This window comes from Phyllobates terribilis, unplaced genomic scaffold, assembly GCF_046119375.1.
Source record: "Phyllobates terribilis strain yellow unplaced genomic scaffold, ASM4611937v1 Scaffold_1__5_contigs__length_1240528914, whole genome shotgun sequence".
Lineage (NCBI taxonomy): Eukaryota > Metazoa > Chordata > Amphibia > Anura > Dendrobatidae > Phyllobates > Phyllobates terribilis.
Window position 1 is genome coordinate 812,223,061 of NW_027362761.1, and position 17,699 is coordinate 812,240,759.

Sequence of the window (17,699 nt, forward strand, 5' to 3'; positions counted from 1 at the left end):
TCCTTTGATGTGGAAAAAATAAACCATCATGGGCTTGAAATTTGATTTCACTTGGCGTGCTTTTTTTTTTCTTTTATAACACTGGGCGCTAAAGCGGTCTTCCACTGGCTGGACTGCTTTTTTTGTTTCAGGTTCATAGGTGTAACACTGAGATTCATCCCCTGTGATGACTTTTTACAAAAATCAGGGTCAATCCCGCCCCCCCCCCCCCCCCCCCCCTTACTCGCTCGCCCTAGCCCCCTGCGACGACTTCTTATTCCCAAGAATTAAGAAAAGCTTTAAAGGGAAAGTGTTTTTCAGGATGTGGAAGAGATTATGTAAAAATAGCTGGAGGTACATCACAACATTAGTTCAGAAGATTAGAAAAAATGTTTTGAACAGTGGAAAAACCATTGGGACAAGCGCATATCTACTGGACTGTATCTTGAAGGGGATTAATGTTTTCAAGATGTTATCTTGGAAAAAAAAAACACGTAAATAAGTAATTCTCATTTTTTGGGTACTCCCCCATATATATGTATGTATACTTGTTATGGCACCCACTAGTGTTCTTTGATACCCTCTCAAAACATCCACCACTTGATAATTTATTAAATAGTTCTAGTATACCCCCTTTAAATAGGGCACTATCTTGTGATCACTGATAGGCTTTTATATGGATGTGCTGAACAGACGTTGACCACATCGTTGATCACATTTCTAGTAAGAGTTGAGTTGATCCAGTCTTTAGTCCGGTCCTCCATGGCAGTCAGACCAGGGTACTCTTCATTCCTGCAGCCATCATCCTGAGTGCTTATCAGGCTTCATAACATTAAGTGAGGCCTAGTCACTAAGCTCATGCTATGTTATGACGCTCAGGATGCTGGGCTGAGTATGCCAGCCTTGGTAGTTTAGACCACCCAGGTCCTGCAGCCATGGAAAACTGTTCTGGTTGCCGGCAAGGCGAATCATTTTCCTCAACTGTAAGAGGTATCGGGGTATATTCGCACATGGATACTGTGGGTTTTTCATCTGGATTTTCTTCTTATAGAAGTGAATGAGCATACCTCTAAATGCTGCTTGGACAGGATGGCTGCCCCCATAATCATGTACAGAATTATGCACAAAACAAATCTACAATCAGAAAATAGTAATACATATTTTTGGATAATCTGTTTCAATTGCCAAAAAGTAATCTAGACTATTAATATTTCTTCAAGTGAATGACTACCTGGGGAACACCAGTGATTAAATGGAAGGATGCAGTGACTGTGGCATAATGGGCCTTTTCCTCTCCACATCACTTGCCACTAATGAACCAGTCTTGCACCATGTTTTCCGCTCCTGTATATGCTTTTGCACCCTTAATCAATTCACACCTGTTTGAATGGATTGGGAGAAAAAATGGAGTAAACCTTCAGTAATTACATGCAATTATCTGCAGATGTTCACTGTATCCCAATGGGGCTTTTCAGGTTGAAAACATTGACTTGCAAAAATATGGGCTCATCCTGACCATAGCAGAATAAATGTGAGATATGACAACTGCATTGTGCCTTTACTGGTCACTGCAGAGATTGGCCTTCTAATATTTGCCAAAATAATGATTGGAAAAAAATCTGAAGGCTGAAGCAATGTTGTAGCTGCTATTGGGGAGGAGAGCAGCCTCAGAAATGCATGGTATTGCTGGTATACAAAGGTGGCAAAAAAGTCAGTTCAGACACTGTGTATGTTAAAATATTTCAAATTTTCTAGAGATGGTCTTGTGTTATTTTATGCAATATATTCAGAAATTTTCCAAACTTATTTTTTCATTAGCAGACATGTTGGAAGTCTCTAAAGAGTAACCATCATTTTTTTTTTTTTTTAACAATGGTTCAATCAATAGTTTACATGAAAACAAGCAACTTTATAATATTTGAACTGATCATGCGCCAATCCAGTTAAAATCTCTATTCAGTGAGAACAGATTTTCACATTACTGAGATGGCAGTTGGTTTTTATAAGACTCTATGTAGATGGGGAGGAGCTCTGCCTCTAACTCTCTCCCCTCTCCATAGAATCTTATTGGTACCAACTGTCATCTCCTATCTCATTAATGTTAAAATGTGTCTTGATTGAATACAAATTTTACCAAGGAATTGAGAATTTTGAGGATTACTGATCAATCCAGGAGGAGAAAGAAGCGGATTTCTCTGAAAAGATGTATTACAAAGTTGCTTATTTTCCAACGTAGTATTGATACTATAAGGCTATGTGCCCACGATGAAGAAATTCTCCGGATTTCTTCCTCAGAGTTTCTGCATCTCCCCTGGCAGAAAAAACGCATGTGGATTGTACGTGCTTTTTTTCTGCCAGGTAGAAGCGGAAGTGAAGCGTTCTTCACATGCATTTCCGCATGCGGGTTGTCAAGCGCTTTCCAAGCGATTTTAGCATCACTTGGAAAGTGCTTGACAACTTGGTCACACTATATAAATCCATGCAAACGGCATGGATTTATATAGTGTGACCGAAAGAATGGTAAAAAAAATAAATATTACACTTACCTTCTGATGGCCCCCGGTGTCCTTGTCTCGGCTTGCCGGCAGCTCGCGGTAGACTAAAGGACCTGCCGATGTCAGCGGTCGCGTGACCCGTCACATGACTAAATGACGTCACCGCAGGTCCTTTTAGTCTACCGCGAGCTGCCGGCAAGCCGAGACAAGGACACCAGGGGCAATCAGAAGGGAAGTATAATATTTATTTTTTATTTTATTCTTTTTTTTTTTTTTTTACAGGTACTATGTAAACCTGGGTCTGCAAACCCGGGTGCCAACCGCACATTGAAACGCATGGAGTCCGCATGTGCATCAGATGCAGTGATGCGGATTCCATACGTTTCAATGCAAGTCAATGGCGGCGCCGCGCTTTCGCAAAATAATTGGTAGTGCTGCGTATTTTTCCGCAATGATAATCCGTAGCGGAAATTTTCGCAGCATGTGCACAGCACATGCGGATTATCATTGGGAAACATGGCAGACCTTCTAACAAGCATTTTTTAAGCGTTTCTGCAGCAGAATTGCCGCTGCTTAAACGCATAGTGGGCACACAGCCTTAATATTAACGGTTACTCTAGCACCACTCAAGCATTTTTTTTGTTTTCTATTATTTTTTTTTTTATTGCAGTGCTGGAGTGGTGCTTCTAATCTAAGGTCCTTGACCTGATTATATTCACCCACGACCATCTGCACCTTCTATCACCCCTGCTTCCGTCAGTCTCTGGCAGTTTGTGACATGCCATATCACTCCAGTGTTTGCTGGAGCAAGCCAGAGATCACTTTTCAAAGCAAGTCTGAGAACCTCGTTCTGGCACTCATAGACCTTAATTGAGAGCTTGTGATGTAACTTTTGACTTCCGGCCAGTCTGAAGTTGCAGTCACAAGATGGCGCTGCGGGACCTGAGCAGTGCCGATAGAAGGTGAAGACCGCGGTAGGTGAGCATAATACTTTGGTCAGGGACCTTGGATTAGAAGCACCACTCCAGCGCTACACTAAAAAAAAACACTGGAGTGGTGCTTTATTACCTAACATATTTTTTTTATGTGGTGTACACAATATGTTATGGCTCTTAAAATTCAGGGAAACAAAATACCCATCCCACAACTCCACCCCACACACACTTTATTTTTTTTAAATTGTGCTATGAAAAAAAAAAAGGATAAGATGCCTATACCTAATTATTACAGCATTTGTACCCACCCATAGAATTACATGTGTAATTGTGTAAATATGCAGTGAATAAGGGCGAAATGCTGTTTGTTTGCTTTCAAAATGATGCCATTGCATAATAGTAATTCTTCTCATTGAAAACATGCCCTGATTTAGCTACATGTGGGATGTCAAGCTACAATACAGAGCGCCAAAATTAAAAGCCCAGAGAAAGTCGAAGGCCAACCTTGATATTAATTTAAAAAAATGTCTACAATTGAGGAAGTTTTTCCTTATCATATACAACAATGAACTTTTTCATAAGGAAAAAAAACTTAAAGGGGTTGTCCCACAAACAAAGTACATTTTAATAGGTCTTAGAATAAAATATTGGAATATGTTATGTACGAGCAGTAAAAAGCATATCGCCCAATGGACTAATTTATATACACTACCGTTCAAAAGTTTGGGGTCACCCATACAATTTTGTGTCTTCCATGAAAACTCATACTTTTATTTATCAAATGAGTTGCAAAATGAATAGAAAATATAGTCCAGACATTGACAAGGTTAGAAATAATGATTTTTATTTGAAAGAATAATTTTCTCCTTCAAACTTTGCTTTCATCAAAGAATGCTCACTTTGCAGCAATTCCAGCATTGCAGACCTTTGGCATTCTAGCTGTTAATTTGCTGAGGTAATCTTGAGACATTTCCCCCCATGCTTCCTGAAGCCCCTCCCACAGGTTGGATTGGCTTGATGGGCACTTTTTGCGCACCATACGGTCAAGCTGCTCCCACAACAGCTCAATGGGGTTGAGATCTGGTGACTGCGCTGGTCACTCCATTACAGATAGAATACCAGCTGCCTGCTTCTTCCCTAAATAGTTCATGCATAATTTGGAGGTGTGCTTTGGGACATTGTCCTGTTGTAGGTTGAAATTGGCTCCAATCAAGCGCTGTCCACAGGGTATGGCATGGCATTGCAAAATGGAGTGATAGCCTTCCTTGTTCAAAATCCTATTTACCTTGTACAAATCTCCCACTTTACCAGCACCAAAGCAACCCCAGACCATCACATTACCTCCACCATGCTTGACAGATGGCGTCAGGCACTCTTCCAGCATCTTTTCAGTTGTTCTGTGTCTCACAAATGTTCTTCTGTGTGATCCAAAACATCAAACTTTGATTCGTCTGTCCATAAAACTTTTTTCCAATCTTCCTCTGTCCAATGTCTGTGTTCTTTTGCCCATATTAATCTTTTCCTTTTATTAGCCAGTCTCAGATATGGCTTTTTCTTTGCCACTTTGCCCTGAAGGCCAGCATCCCGGAGTCTCCTCTTAACTGTAGTCGTTGACACTGCAATTTTGCGTGTACTATTTAATGAAGCTGCCAGTTGAGGAGCTGTGAGACGTCGATTTCTCACATTAGAGACTCTAAATGTACTTCTCTTGTTGCTCAGTTGTGCAGCGGGGCCTCCCACTTCTCTTTCTACTCTGGTTAGAGCCTGTTTGTACTCTCCTCTGAAGGGAGCAGTACACACCGTTGTAGGAAATCTTCAGTTTCTTGGCAATTTCTCGCATGGAATAGCCTTCATTTCTAAGAACAAGAATAGACTGTCGAGATTCACATGAAAGTTCTCTTTTTCTGGCCATTTTGAGAGTTTAATAGAACAAACAAATGTAATGCTCCAGATTCTCAACTAGCTCAAAGGAAGGTCAATTTTATAGCTTCTCAAATCAGCCAAACCATTTTCAGCTGGGCTAACATACTTGTGGAAGGGTTTTCTAAACATCCATTAGCCTTCTTACACAGTTAGCAAACACAATGTACTATTAAAACACTGGAGTGGTGGTTGTTGGAAATGGGCCTCTATACACCTATGTGGATATTGCAATAAAAACAAGACATTTGCAGCTAGAATAGTCATTTACCACATTAACAATGTATAGAGTGTATTTCTGATTCATTTAATGTTAAGCTTCATTGAAAAAAAAATGTGCTTTTCTTTCAAAAATAATGAAATTTCTAAACGACCCCAAGCTTTTGAATGGTAGTGTATGTAATAAAAGATAAAAAAAAACTTGAATAATAGATAATAAAGTATGATGCAAACATGTGCCCCCAAGCACAGTATGATACCCCAGTGAATTCCTCCACATTACTACCCTCTACACATAATGGGCCCCACAAAAAGTGCTCCATACAGTATAATGAACCCCACAAAAAGTGCTCCATACAGTATAATGGGCCCCACAAAAAGTTCTCCATACAGTATAATGGGCCCCACAAAAAGTGCTCCATGCAGTATAATGGGCCCCTCATAGTCCTCCATGCAGTATAATGGGCCCCACATAGTCCTCCATGCAGGATAATGGGCCCCACATAGTCCTCCATGCAGGATAATGGGCCCCACATAGTCCTCCATGCAGGATAATGGGCCCCACATAGTCCTCCATGCAGGATAATGGGCCCCACATAGTCCTCCATGCAGGATAATGGGCCCCACATAGTCCTCCATGCAGGATAATGGGCCCCACATAGTCCTCCATGCAGGATAATGGGCCCCACATAGTCCTCCATGCAGGATAATGGGCCCCACATAGTCCTCCATGCAGGATAATGGGCCCCACATAGTCCTCCATGCAGGATAATGGGCCCCACATAGTCCTCCATGCAGGATAATGGGCCCCACATAGTCCTCCATGCAGGATAATGGGCCCCACATAGTCCTCCATGCAGGATAATGGGCCCCACATAGTCCTCCATGCAGGATAATGGGCCCCACATAGTCCTCCATGCAGGATAATGGGCCCCACATAGTCCTCCATGCAGGATAATGGGCCCCACATAGTCCTCCATGCAGGATAATGGGCCCCACATAGTCCTCCATGCAGGATAATGGGCCCCACATAGTCCTCCATGCAGGATAATGGGCCCCACATAGTCCTCCATGCAGGATAATGGGCCCCACATAGTCCTCCATGCAGGATAATGGGCCCCACATAGTCCTCCATGCAGGATAATGGGCCCCACATAGTCCTCCATGCAGGATAATGGGCCCCACATAGTCCTCCATGCAGGATAATGGGCCCCACATAGTGCTCCATGCAGGATAATGGCCAGATTTTGATGAGTTTGCCATATGAGCTACATCAAAAGTAGGAAAAATAGTTATGGCTCCTTAAATGTGCTGATAAAAAATGACTTTGGTCTTTTCCTGCTTAAAGGGATTTTCCAGTACTTTAATATTGATGACCTATCCTTTGATACATGGGTGCTCTTGTGGTGGAACCCTGTTGAAAAGCATAGAAGCTGAGCTGCAGCGCCCGGCAGCAGTCACTAAACAGTGATGGAGCAGCGGTGTTCTGGCTCTGTACACTGTACAAGTCCTCCCGCTGTCAGAAGTTAACAGTTGATCACTGGCTCTGCTGGGTATCGGACCACCCTTTTTAATATTGTTGCCCCAGCATAGGTGATCAATATAAGATATGCTGGGAAATTCCTTTAAGGCCTCAAAACAGTCAAACCTTCTGTCATTTTCATTTGTTAGTAAGTCTCATTGTCAGAAGCTGCCAGAAGAAGTGAACATATCATGTCCTCTTCACGTGTCAGTGGTTTACTATAGTCTTAGGTTTCCATATAATGAGAATTTACGGGTGTCTCTGACATACGAGTCGGTGTTATGGCTTGTAAATCTCAGGTTCCCTTTCCCATGTGACCTGTGTATGAAAGGGGACATCAGCTGTTAGCCAACCTCATTACCTATTTCTGTAAAAGCCATGGCGCTCTAATTCCTATATCCCTAGGGAATATAGGATCGGTCTGGGTACATGGCAGATTATGGGTATATATCTCTACAGTCGATGTGAATGTGGTGGCACTCCTTTTTTTCCTCCAGTATCTTTCATCTTTGGGACATTAGTGTAAGGTTTTGATGTGATCCTATGTGTCACATTGCTTCCGAGCGCCGTCCTAATACTGAATACTGGCACAATCGGCCATTTTTGAGTTGAAAAGAAGTTACTTTGGGTGCCATTTAGTGCAGATGGCACCTTTCACAACACCAACCTTTGTATGGCCAGGGACATATTGCTGCTGCTTACTACTTCACATCCATTTCCAATTTTATTTTGAAGGAAAGAAAATTTCATTTCTAATGACCAAATCTAGATCTTTACTTTTCCTTTAATGTAGATGCTACAGTCTTATTATGCAAATAGTTTCCTAATGTGTTTTTTTTTTTCTTTTTCAGACCTTCACTAATGAAGCCCAATGTGTTGAAGACATTTTGAAGGTTTGTAGGATTTATATACTTGATCGCCATGCCGCTATGGTCTTCGTGCTATCATCAAGCAATATTCTGAGGGAATTGATCAAGTAGAAAGAACATGAATGCTAGAAATATAGCAATATTCATAGTGAATGCAGAATACAACGAATATATGGCTCAGCGACATCATTAATACCAGTGATGAATACGATTGATTCTCTCGTGAGAATGCGAAGAGTTGAGATACATCAAGCTGCAAATGAATAGTCAGTTCTTAAAAGAGGATATGTTGAGAATGGGGAAAATTGGCTACTGTAAGGAGCAGGGAGTTTGGAATAGACCAAATTGTGATGGGTACACGTACTGACCCAGTCGTCTCCAAAAAGGCAGGTCTTGTGGCGTGCTCAGCATTTTCAGTGATCTGTACCTACAAAAGCTAGGTAACCACAGGTTAAACATAAGTGCCCACATCTTGTTGAAGTTCATGGGGAGAGTTGGCTAGCCCATTTCGCCTGATCCCACAGAAAAGTTGCTGTAGTGCAAATTGCTGAAATAGTTACTACTGGCTAAGAGAGAAGATTAAGAGCACACAATGCATCACAGCAAATAGTTTTTCTTTTTGTCCATCTTATGTCTGACTAGTCGCTTGGGGAAGTGAGGACAGTAAGATGCACTATGGGATTAAAGGGAATCTGTCAGTTGGATCAACCCTAAACAGTCTATATGGGTATGAAGGTTATAGGAAGCTGAATAAAATGATAACTTCAATCTGATGTTTTATTCCAGAGAAATACACATTTTTCTTAAATGTAAATGAGCTATTAAGATCTATGGGTCGGACACTGTTCTGCATGAGAATCTGCCTCCGGAGCTTATTTTAATGAAAGGTGGTGTTACCAGTATGAGGCATGTAATGTCAGACACTTTGCTCTCATAATCACACACAGCTCTGCAGTGAAATCAGAGCTAATGCAGTACAGCAGAGCGGAACTGGGTCTCATTACAAACATTTGCAGTAGTGCTTGTCCTCTCATAGCGCTGTCAGGTCTGCTGCAACGCTGACTATAACACTGTACCGCAGAGTTAAATTTTGTCTAAATTGCAACAAGTACATTTGCAGTTGTCTGCTAAGTGCAGTCAGCTATGCTGTACTGTCCTTCCCCCAACACTGGCTGCCTATGAAATGGCAGCTGAAGCTTTGAAAGGACTGCAGCTACAGATATTTTTAAAATGAGGCCAACTTCGCTGTCGCCCTGTGTTGGTGCTGCCGCCCTGTATAAAACATTTGGTCACAGATATCAAGGTAACATTTTATTCAGCTTCCTGTGACCTACATGCCCATATACACGGCCTAGGAGAGTTGGTCCTACTGACAGATTCCCTTTAAGGGAAGTCTGCAGAAGCAATGTGATGCTCTGTGTAAGGTTCTGCTGGGAAAGCTTTGGGCCCTGGCATATGTTACTTTGACCTCTTCCTACCCCTTCATCGCAATGGAATTGCCTATATTCCTTCTGGCTGTGGTCTCTTTCAACCAGAAAATGTGTTGCAACACTGCAAACTGAAGGACTTGACAAAGAGTTTAGTGCTGGCTTGGCTTCCAAATGCTCAGATCGTAAGCCGCTTGAGCATCTGTGGGATGTTGGGAAAAGGAGTCCAGTTTCTAGCACCTTGTTTACTGCTGCACCCTGCTGTTCATGGGTAGAGACTGGCCTAAGATCATGGCAGTCGTGTAATTTACCCATATGACCACCTACCCTCTGTCTTGCAGATACAGGCAGCAGAACCAAATGTTTCTGCACCTACGCAAAATGTTTTCAGCTCCTGTACAGTAGAGGACATGTTACTGTCGTCATCTTGGGAGATGTGGATGGAGAGATTTGTACAATCTCTGTACCCGTGGGCAGCAGGGGACTTCTAGGGGCATGCTATAGTAACCATGAGCTACCTTAGCATTTAATATACCATTACACATGTGTGGCTTTTCAGAAATTTCAACAGAAGCTCTATAGAAAATTGACACAATTTTATGCAGTTCCCAAATTACTACTTTATAGTGGTTAGTTGATGTCTAAGTTTTAGCAGCACTGCACGTTATTTTTTTCTTTAAAGACTTTCTGACAGATTTATAACCTTTAGGCCACATTCACACACTCAGTATTTGGTCAGTTTTTTACCCCAGTATGTGTAAGCCTAAACCAGGAGTGGGTGATAAATACAGAAGTGGTGACGTGTTTCTATTACACTTTTCCTCTGATTGTTCCACCCCTGGTTTTGGCTTACAAATACTGATGTAAAATACTGAACTCGTGCACGTGGACGAAGACTGGAAATCCCGATGACTTGGACTACATAACCAATTTGGTGACCAAAGATTTTGTGCTTGCTACATTGCGGCATAATAAAAGTGAATAAGGTCACGTTGTTGCCCACAATGAACTGCAACAAGCAAGTTGCAAAAAAAATCCGATCTAGTTGGATTTATTGTGACTGGCTTGCAGCAAACACTACCTTGTGAGTCTTGATGCTAACCCATTCATTTACACCATGTGGCAGCAGCATACGGCGACAGCCTCATCATCCATGTGTTATGTCTGACATCCCAGCTTCACTGCATGGAAGCAAATAGGGCTGAACTTCAACTCGCCTGTAGATGGCTATCTGGGAGAAAACAGCTATGTTATACTAATCATTAATAACCCCTTTAAGAGCTTGAGTTCTGTCATTAGTAATTGTAGTGCAGCATAGTATATAAACCAAATTTTAAGGAGTCCATTGAAGAGGTATTAAGAGATAATGTGCAAGACATTGTCTGGCAATATTAAATTGGTTGACTCGTTCCTCCATTACTGTCGCACATGACCTATATTACTGTTACTAGTACTGTTTTTTACATTTTTGGGATTTCCAGACTGGTGGATTGTCAGTGGATGCCAATTCAGCAGGTATTGTGTGCCAGGTGAAATGTGAAATTCATGCGTTAGGATCCTCGATCACATGTTGGCTGTTTGATTGATCGCATGTTATTTTTATCTGGTATGCAGCAATCTTATATATATATTTTTTTGTAAATGTTCAACTTTATATGGATGCCGACATTCCTTTTATGTCCTTTAGGAAATGACCCATTCATGGCCTCCACCATTAACAGGTATCCATACTCCAAGCACCGCTGCATTTCCGAATAAGGTTGGTCTATTTTTTTTTGTTTTTATACACGGTCCTCTTTATATCTGTCTGGATTGGAATGCTGGATCTGCAATATTGTTAGCAGGGTGCAGCCAGAAAGCAAGTATAAAGCAACCTTAGAAGAAGCCATTAACTTCAGAAAATGACACAATCTGCATGGTTAGCAATGTAAATACTGCCAGACTCTTGTTGCTGTTGTAATTTCAATGGCCGATCTTTTTGTTTGGTGGGGAGAAGAGTTTTGCAGTGGTGGTCCACGTATAAAGAACACTGGAATGCTTCGGTGGAGATGACTGTCTGACAAGCAATCATATCTGTGTATGCTTTTCTCATTTAATAGACTTGTCGGGCACTTATTGGCTGCATGCTGCTGTTTTAGGGGTGACTGGAAGGCTAGCCATACACGATGCAGGGAATATGGAAAAAGATGTGCTCAGTTTTCACGCATTTTAGTTTATAGCGTTCAGACTATAAGTGCAGAATCTTTGGTCTGCAGCCACATTGCTTTTTCTACTTATTGTAGATGGACGTGATACAATGCTGTGGATAGGATACGATGATGCTATAGGAAATTCTCATGTCCCCTTCTATGTTCATCTGTCAGATGTTATCAGATATTACTCCTACAGAAAAAGCTCATTTTACATAGAATTAAATGTCTTTAAGGCCGGATTCACCCATCCATGTTTCACGGCCGGAGTATGGACCGCAATGCACTGACCAGCCATTGGTTTCCCAACTCCAATTCACATAAATGGGGCTGCGGAGTTCAGATCAAGAGACCGGTGGACTGCCCCTACTCAGACCGTGTGATACCGGCTTTGCTATAGAGATATTTATATATTTCCTATCTCTATCGATACATTGGTATATGTATCAATATATTCTCAAATAATCTCCCTACAAGTAATAAAAGCTGCTGATGTATCTCTAGGATACAAAAAATAAGTTATGGTGACTCTTCTTTACAATTCCAAAGTACAGAGTATGTTTAGCCTTCAGTGACATCGGGCACATGATGATTGAGAGTTGTGCTATGATTAATATAACATTTTTTCTTTTTTTTACCTTCAGGATAGTCAGCACGTTCCGTCGGTCAAAGTGAACCAAAGTAAGTGATGCATTTAGATGTATATGAATACCAGTGGGTGAGAAACGGCAGATGTTCATAGTGGCACTCTGAGGATTTTAGTTATGGGGCAAATTTAATGGTGCTTAATAGGTTTGCCTTTAACTTAAATATGAATTGCCTTTTTGATTGGTCAAATGTCAGTTAAGGAATGTACCTAGAAATTAGCCACTGATGCTTAATTTTCAGATTGTGTCCTGCTGATGTATATGGACATGCCACTAAAAGTGAAATTTCAACATAACTAGTCACATGTAGATCACTTGTGCGCAGAATTTAAAGGGCTATGTTTGAGGCTGAGTAACTCCATACAGATTACCACAAGTTGTTGTTCAGTGGTTTCAAGTTGCAACCTGTGAGAGGCCAAGCCACGCTTAATAGCAGAGGAAGCTGCGCTGGGCAGGATTAGAGCTGGAGCGACAGAGGCTTCAGATCTTCAGCTTCATTTGCATTTAAATTCAAACACTAATTTTTCAGTAATGGAGTAAAAGACTGGGCATGTAAAGGTAATGCTGGACTTGTCCTTTAAAGGGCTACATGCACAGGTAAATATTTTCTGGGGTGAAATTCTGTTAACCGATTCCCTTCAAGGTCCCTTTATGCTACACTATTATCTTTTCGCGATAATCATGCAGTGTAAACAATCTGCCGATCACCTCATAGTCTAGGAAAATGCTCATTTGGTGATCAAAACAATCTTTTAGCATTTCAAACATTCATTGTTCTCGGCAGTGCATTGTCCTATATAAACAGGACAAGTGTTCGAAGAACAAAGGCAGCCTATTAGAATGATCCATTCCTGATTGTGTGGATATTAAATGCTGTTTGCCTATGTGCCCATCTAGTCTGAATGTGGCTGGGAATATGCATATCACATACTTGCGATCACATAACCGCCGCTCCCAGCATCTGCACCGGAGAATCCTTCCAGTGCGCATGATGGGAGGATTCACTATGTGACTTCAGACTTGGAGCTTTAGACCGGACAACCCCTTTAAAGTAGTCGTGTTAACATTGTGAATGATTTTATAGTTTTTGTTTTTTTTGTTAGTTGTTTGTCCTATCTTCTATATTTCCACCACTGATGACCATTGAAAGCATTTACATTCATATCTGTGTATGACGTGAATGTGAATATGAGCTGTTGTTTTTGTAGGCTTAGAGGTAATATAAGCCTGGAACTCTTAGCATTTTAAAAGTACATGAAACTATTAACCTTCAAAGCGCTGGGCATATGAGATGGAGATATTAAAGAGAACCAGTCAGCTTTCATGACTTTGTGATTTTAGAAAATATTTGCATTTCCCATAAAATAACAATTCTGGAGCATCTTTTTTTGGAACGGTGTTACCCGGTTCCTCTATGATTCCTTCTAGAAATATAAGAATGTTACCAGTTGGGGGTACATCCCTACGCTGTCAGTGTTACAGGTGTCACACTATGTAGGGGAATGGTAACACCTAGTTGTGCTCATTGACAATCCCATTGCTCTTGGGTGGTAGCCGTAGTGTCCATTCAAGAGATTATTAAAATCAACACCCAAGAGGCAAGGGATCTTTCAGTGCAGAAAGCCGGGGAAATGCACAAGAAGGGTCCAGTTTTGGGACAGTTTTTCAGGGTCAATATTGTGACATTTCTTTTAAGGGGAATCTGTCAGCTGGATGTCACCTCACAAACTATTTATATATGCATGTAGCGCTTTCAAAGAAAAGTCCAATAATACTGTTACATGGCCAGTCTGTTCCTTCATTACTGAGAAATCAGCGCGTGAATTAATATGCTAAGGAGGCTGAAGAGCTATTTGTAGATCTAAAGCCTCTGTCACTCTGGCTCTATTCCCCATCCAGCACTGACTGCTTCTATCCTGAGTGACTTCAGGCAAAGGAGCGGTCAATCAAGCAGAAGGAGGCGGGGAATAGATCTGAAGTTCAGATCTACAAATAGATCTTCAGCCTCATTTACAGATTCCCTTTAATGTAAAGTATCTTTATGGTGGTATTTTACTGCTTGTTATGGCTAGTTTTCATTTTTTTTCCATTATTTTACGATCAAGCCTTTCATATCCTTATTTCTTGGCAATTTTTTTCACATGTAGCTTTGTAGAATTTGAAAGGTTTTGGCTGTTTTCTTTCTCTTGTGAGTTCAGTCTCCTACAGAGGAAATGACTCCTTTATTTTTCTTACAGGACACTATGACAACTTTTCAAAAGTTTTTCCAAGCCCACATAAGGGATCATCTTCGTAAGTCATTCTGAGTAATTTATTTTTTCTTTTGCAATAAGTTTTCTTAAGTTTTGGTAAAACACAGAAATTAGGTTATAGGTTTACTGCAGAGAGCCCTTGGACAACACTATTAATAGACATACCCATACAGTGTATGCAATGACTCCAAATCTCTTTGCGTTCCTTACAATTTTGATTCACATGAGTTTACCAAAATGTGACACTGATGGTAAAAAAGGACGTCATATACATTTATAAAATGCCTTAGTAATGTTCATAAAACTCCTCCAATTTTTGAGAGCAAAGAGGCAATGATTCCCATTCTTGGCTCGAAAACAAACTGCATGAGAATAGAATAAATATCCAAATCAGATTAACACAGTAAAATCCAATGTAAATATCATACCCCCAGACTGAGGAGATCTTCAGGAAGAAACAAGGTGTGAATGACTTAATCAGTCCCACCGCCTGTCCAGAACAGGACACCATTATGTAACTCTAAGTGACATAACGGGAAAGGAAGATTTCTCAACAGCAAATTGCTAAAATAGAAAAATAGCTGCAATGTAGAAAGAACCCAAAAACTGCAAGGAGGTAATGTTGCTCTCAACTGCTGCGGAATATGTTGGCGCTGTATAAAAAAAATTATTAAATTACCTAATCATGATATTGGATAGCGACGCAGTGTTTTCAGTGTCTACTTGTATTGTAGCCACCTAATCAAGATGTCAGACAATTGCCACGCAATACAAAGTACTACATCCTGTAGGATGCGCTTGCATCAGCTGTGCATTTTTGTTTCGATGGCTTCATTCAAATTCTGCTTACTAACAAAATATGTAAATTAGAGGGGTTTACGAATCTACATACTAATCTACATAAAAACTTATTTTTGGATTTAGCATGTTGGAAGATGACCTGCAGATCAGCGACAGTGAGGACAGTAATGATAATGATGAGGAGGAGGTAAGTCACCAAATACAAATTTTAAGGAGAATTTTCATCTACTTTTATATTTTATAAGACGACTGAAATGGAAAATGTCATTACTACTGCCATCCTGCACAGAGCTGATGCAACTTTGAGCGATTATCTGAGTCGCAGTCAGGTTGCAGTGACTGACCCCTTAGTATTTTCAATTAGGTTGTCAGATGATATGTCTAACCAAGCAGGTTTAGTTGGCATGATATTGCACTGTATTACAATCAAGGCAGAACACCATTATCTATCTTCCACCCACCCCACACTGGCCTCCTATAAATGGGATATGAAACTTTTAGGCTATGTTTACAGACTGCGTTTTTCCACAGATTGTAAGCTTGCGAACAAGGCCCTCCTCTTTGTATTTAGTGAATATGTTTACTCTGTTATTGTCTTTGTCTGTTCAAGTACCCTCTAAAATGTAAAGTGCTGCAGAATATGTTTGCGCGATATGAAATAAAAATTATTATTGCTGCGTTTTTGTTTTTTTTTTGCTGTGTTTTATGCAAATTAAAAGCTACTTTTTACACTACCAGCAAAAGCTGAGATTTCATAAGTCTCAGGCACACGTTTTTTTTTTCCTGACTGAATTGAACAACTGCAACCCCCCCAAGTTTAAACCATTTAGTTTTGGTATCCTCACATGAGAATGGATGTTAGTATTAGTACAGTTTAATTAAATTAGTAATATGTGTGAAAGTAAACTATGCCCTACCAATGTGTTAGGTAAATGGTGCCCTACCAATTCAACTTCTCTGCTGTTTTTACATTTGTATTTTTTCATGAAGTCATATAACATTAGTTCATGGCTTCGCTTCATACATGAATCCAGCTTTTTTTTTTTTTTTTTCTTGGGTTCAGGATAGTTGTTATTTTTTTAGACCTAAATACACTGTTTCCCCTAAATAATTTGATCAATTGTCCTTTTTTTCCAAAAAAATGTTTTATGGTGTCGCATACGTCTTGCATCGGTGGCCTAACACCTTGTATTCTTCATGCTTGCAAGGTGGAAGCAAAGCTGAACTTTGTGATACTGAAAATCGCATAAAAAGCGTAGCAAGAAAAGTAGCAACAAAACTTGTGTTTTGGCTGCAGCTTCTTTACTGCCAAGAGATCAGGTTTTGGCTGCAGAAAAAAAAGCATCAAATAAGCAACGTGTGAACATAGTCTTAAAATTACAGCTCATCCCACACAAAAAAAACAAAATCTCATACAGCTCCATGAACAAAGTTATGATTTAGAATATGTTGGGACAATTTAAATGCAGAAAAAAATATTTTCATTGCACTTGTGCTTAATTTGAAAGAAAGTGTGGACATGTTTTCTAATCCTGGACAGGGCTAAAAAAAATTCTATGTAAATGATGCTTTAGAACTTTCACAAATACTTTGGGAGAATTGACCAAAAGCTGTATTTTGCTATAATTTATGAAAAAAATTGGCATAAATATAACGGAAATCTACACCAGCTAATAACTGGAGTAAATGTCTGGTGGTGGCGGCACGTAAACAGCACACAGATGGGCCAAATTAATTAAGAAGTGAATGCCTCTTCATGAATTTGGCTCATCTTACTCAACCTGACGTTTGATTGAAAGTAACGTGCGCTTTCTGTTTCAATTCAGTATTTTCAAGATATTTGTTTGAAGCAGGGTTGTGCAGTCGGTAAGCCAAACCTCCGACTCCTCAATTTCCCTGACTCCCGACTCCACAGCACGGTCTCACTACTGAGCATGTACAATATGAGACTAGTAGGGGTCTAATTCTGTCACATAATCAGCTGCGGTGCCCAAGTGAGAGATGCGTCCACTTCAAGTTTACCAGGATAGGCTCCATACATTTGACCGTAGCCAAGGCTGTGGAGTCGGTAAGCCAAACCTCCGACTCCTCAATTTCCCTGACTCCCGACTCCACAGCACTGCCTCACTACTGAGCGTGTACATAAAGTGCAGCACAGATTCATCTCAACTAAAAGCCGAGATCCTTGGATCAGGAACAGAACAGACATTTATAGGACATTTCATAACTTTCCCAAATTCTTATGAAAACATTTACAGGACATCTTGCATTGTACTACTGTACCAATTTATTATATATTTTAGGAGTTGGTCCACTTTATACCGACTCCACCAAAATGGACTCCTACTCCACAGCCTAGTTTGAAGATGAGATTTGAATGTACTGTATTCTTGTAAAATAAATTTAGGAAACTATTCTATTTGTTGTTAATGTACCATTAAATA

General features: G+C 40.4%; 1 protein-coding gene across 5 annotated transcripts in view; it reads left to right on the forward strand.

Moving 5' to 3' along the window:
• Window positions 1-17,699, forward strand: part of AFF1 (ALF transcription elongation factor 1) — a 99,615-nt gene that overhangs the window by 57,269 nt on the left and 24,647 nt on the right. For all 5 annotated transcript variants that reach the window (XM_073637143.1, XM_073637144.1, XM_073637145.1 and 2 more), the window contains 5 exons: window positions 7,922-7,963; window positions 11,054-11,125; window positions 12,200-12,236; window positions 14,440-14,494; window positions 15,379-15,442. In XM_073637143.1, the coding sequence (XP_073493244.1) occupies window positions 7,922-7,963; window positions 11,054-11,125; window positions 12,200-12,236; window positions 14,440-14,494; window positions 15,379-15,442 (270 nt within the window). The remainder of the gene's footprint in view (window positions 1-7,921; window positions 7,964-11,053; window positions 11,126-12,199; window positions 12,237-14,439; window positions 14,495-15,378; window positions 15,443-17,699) is intronic.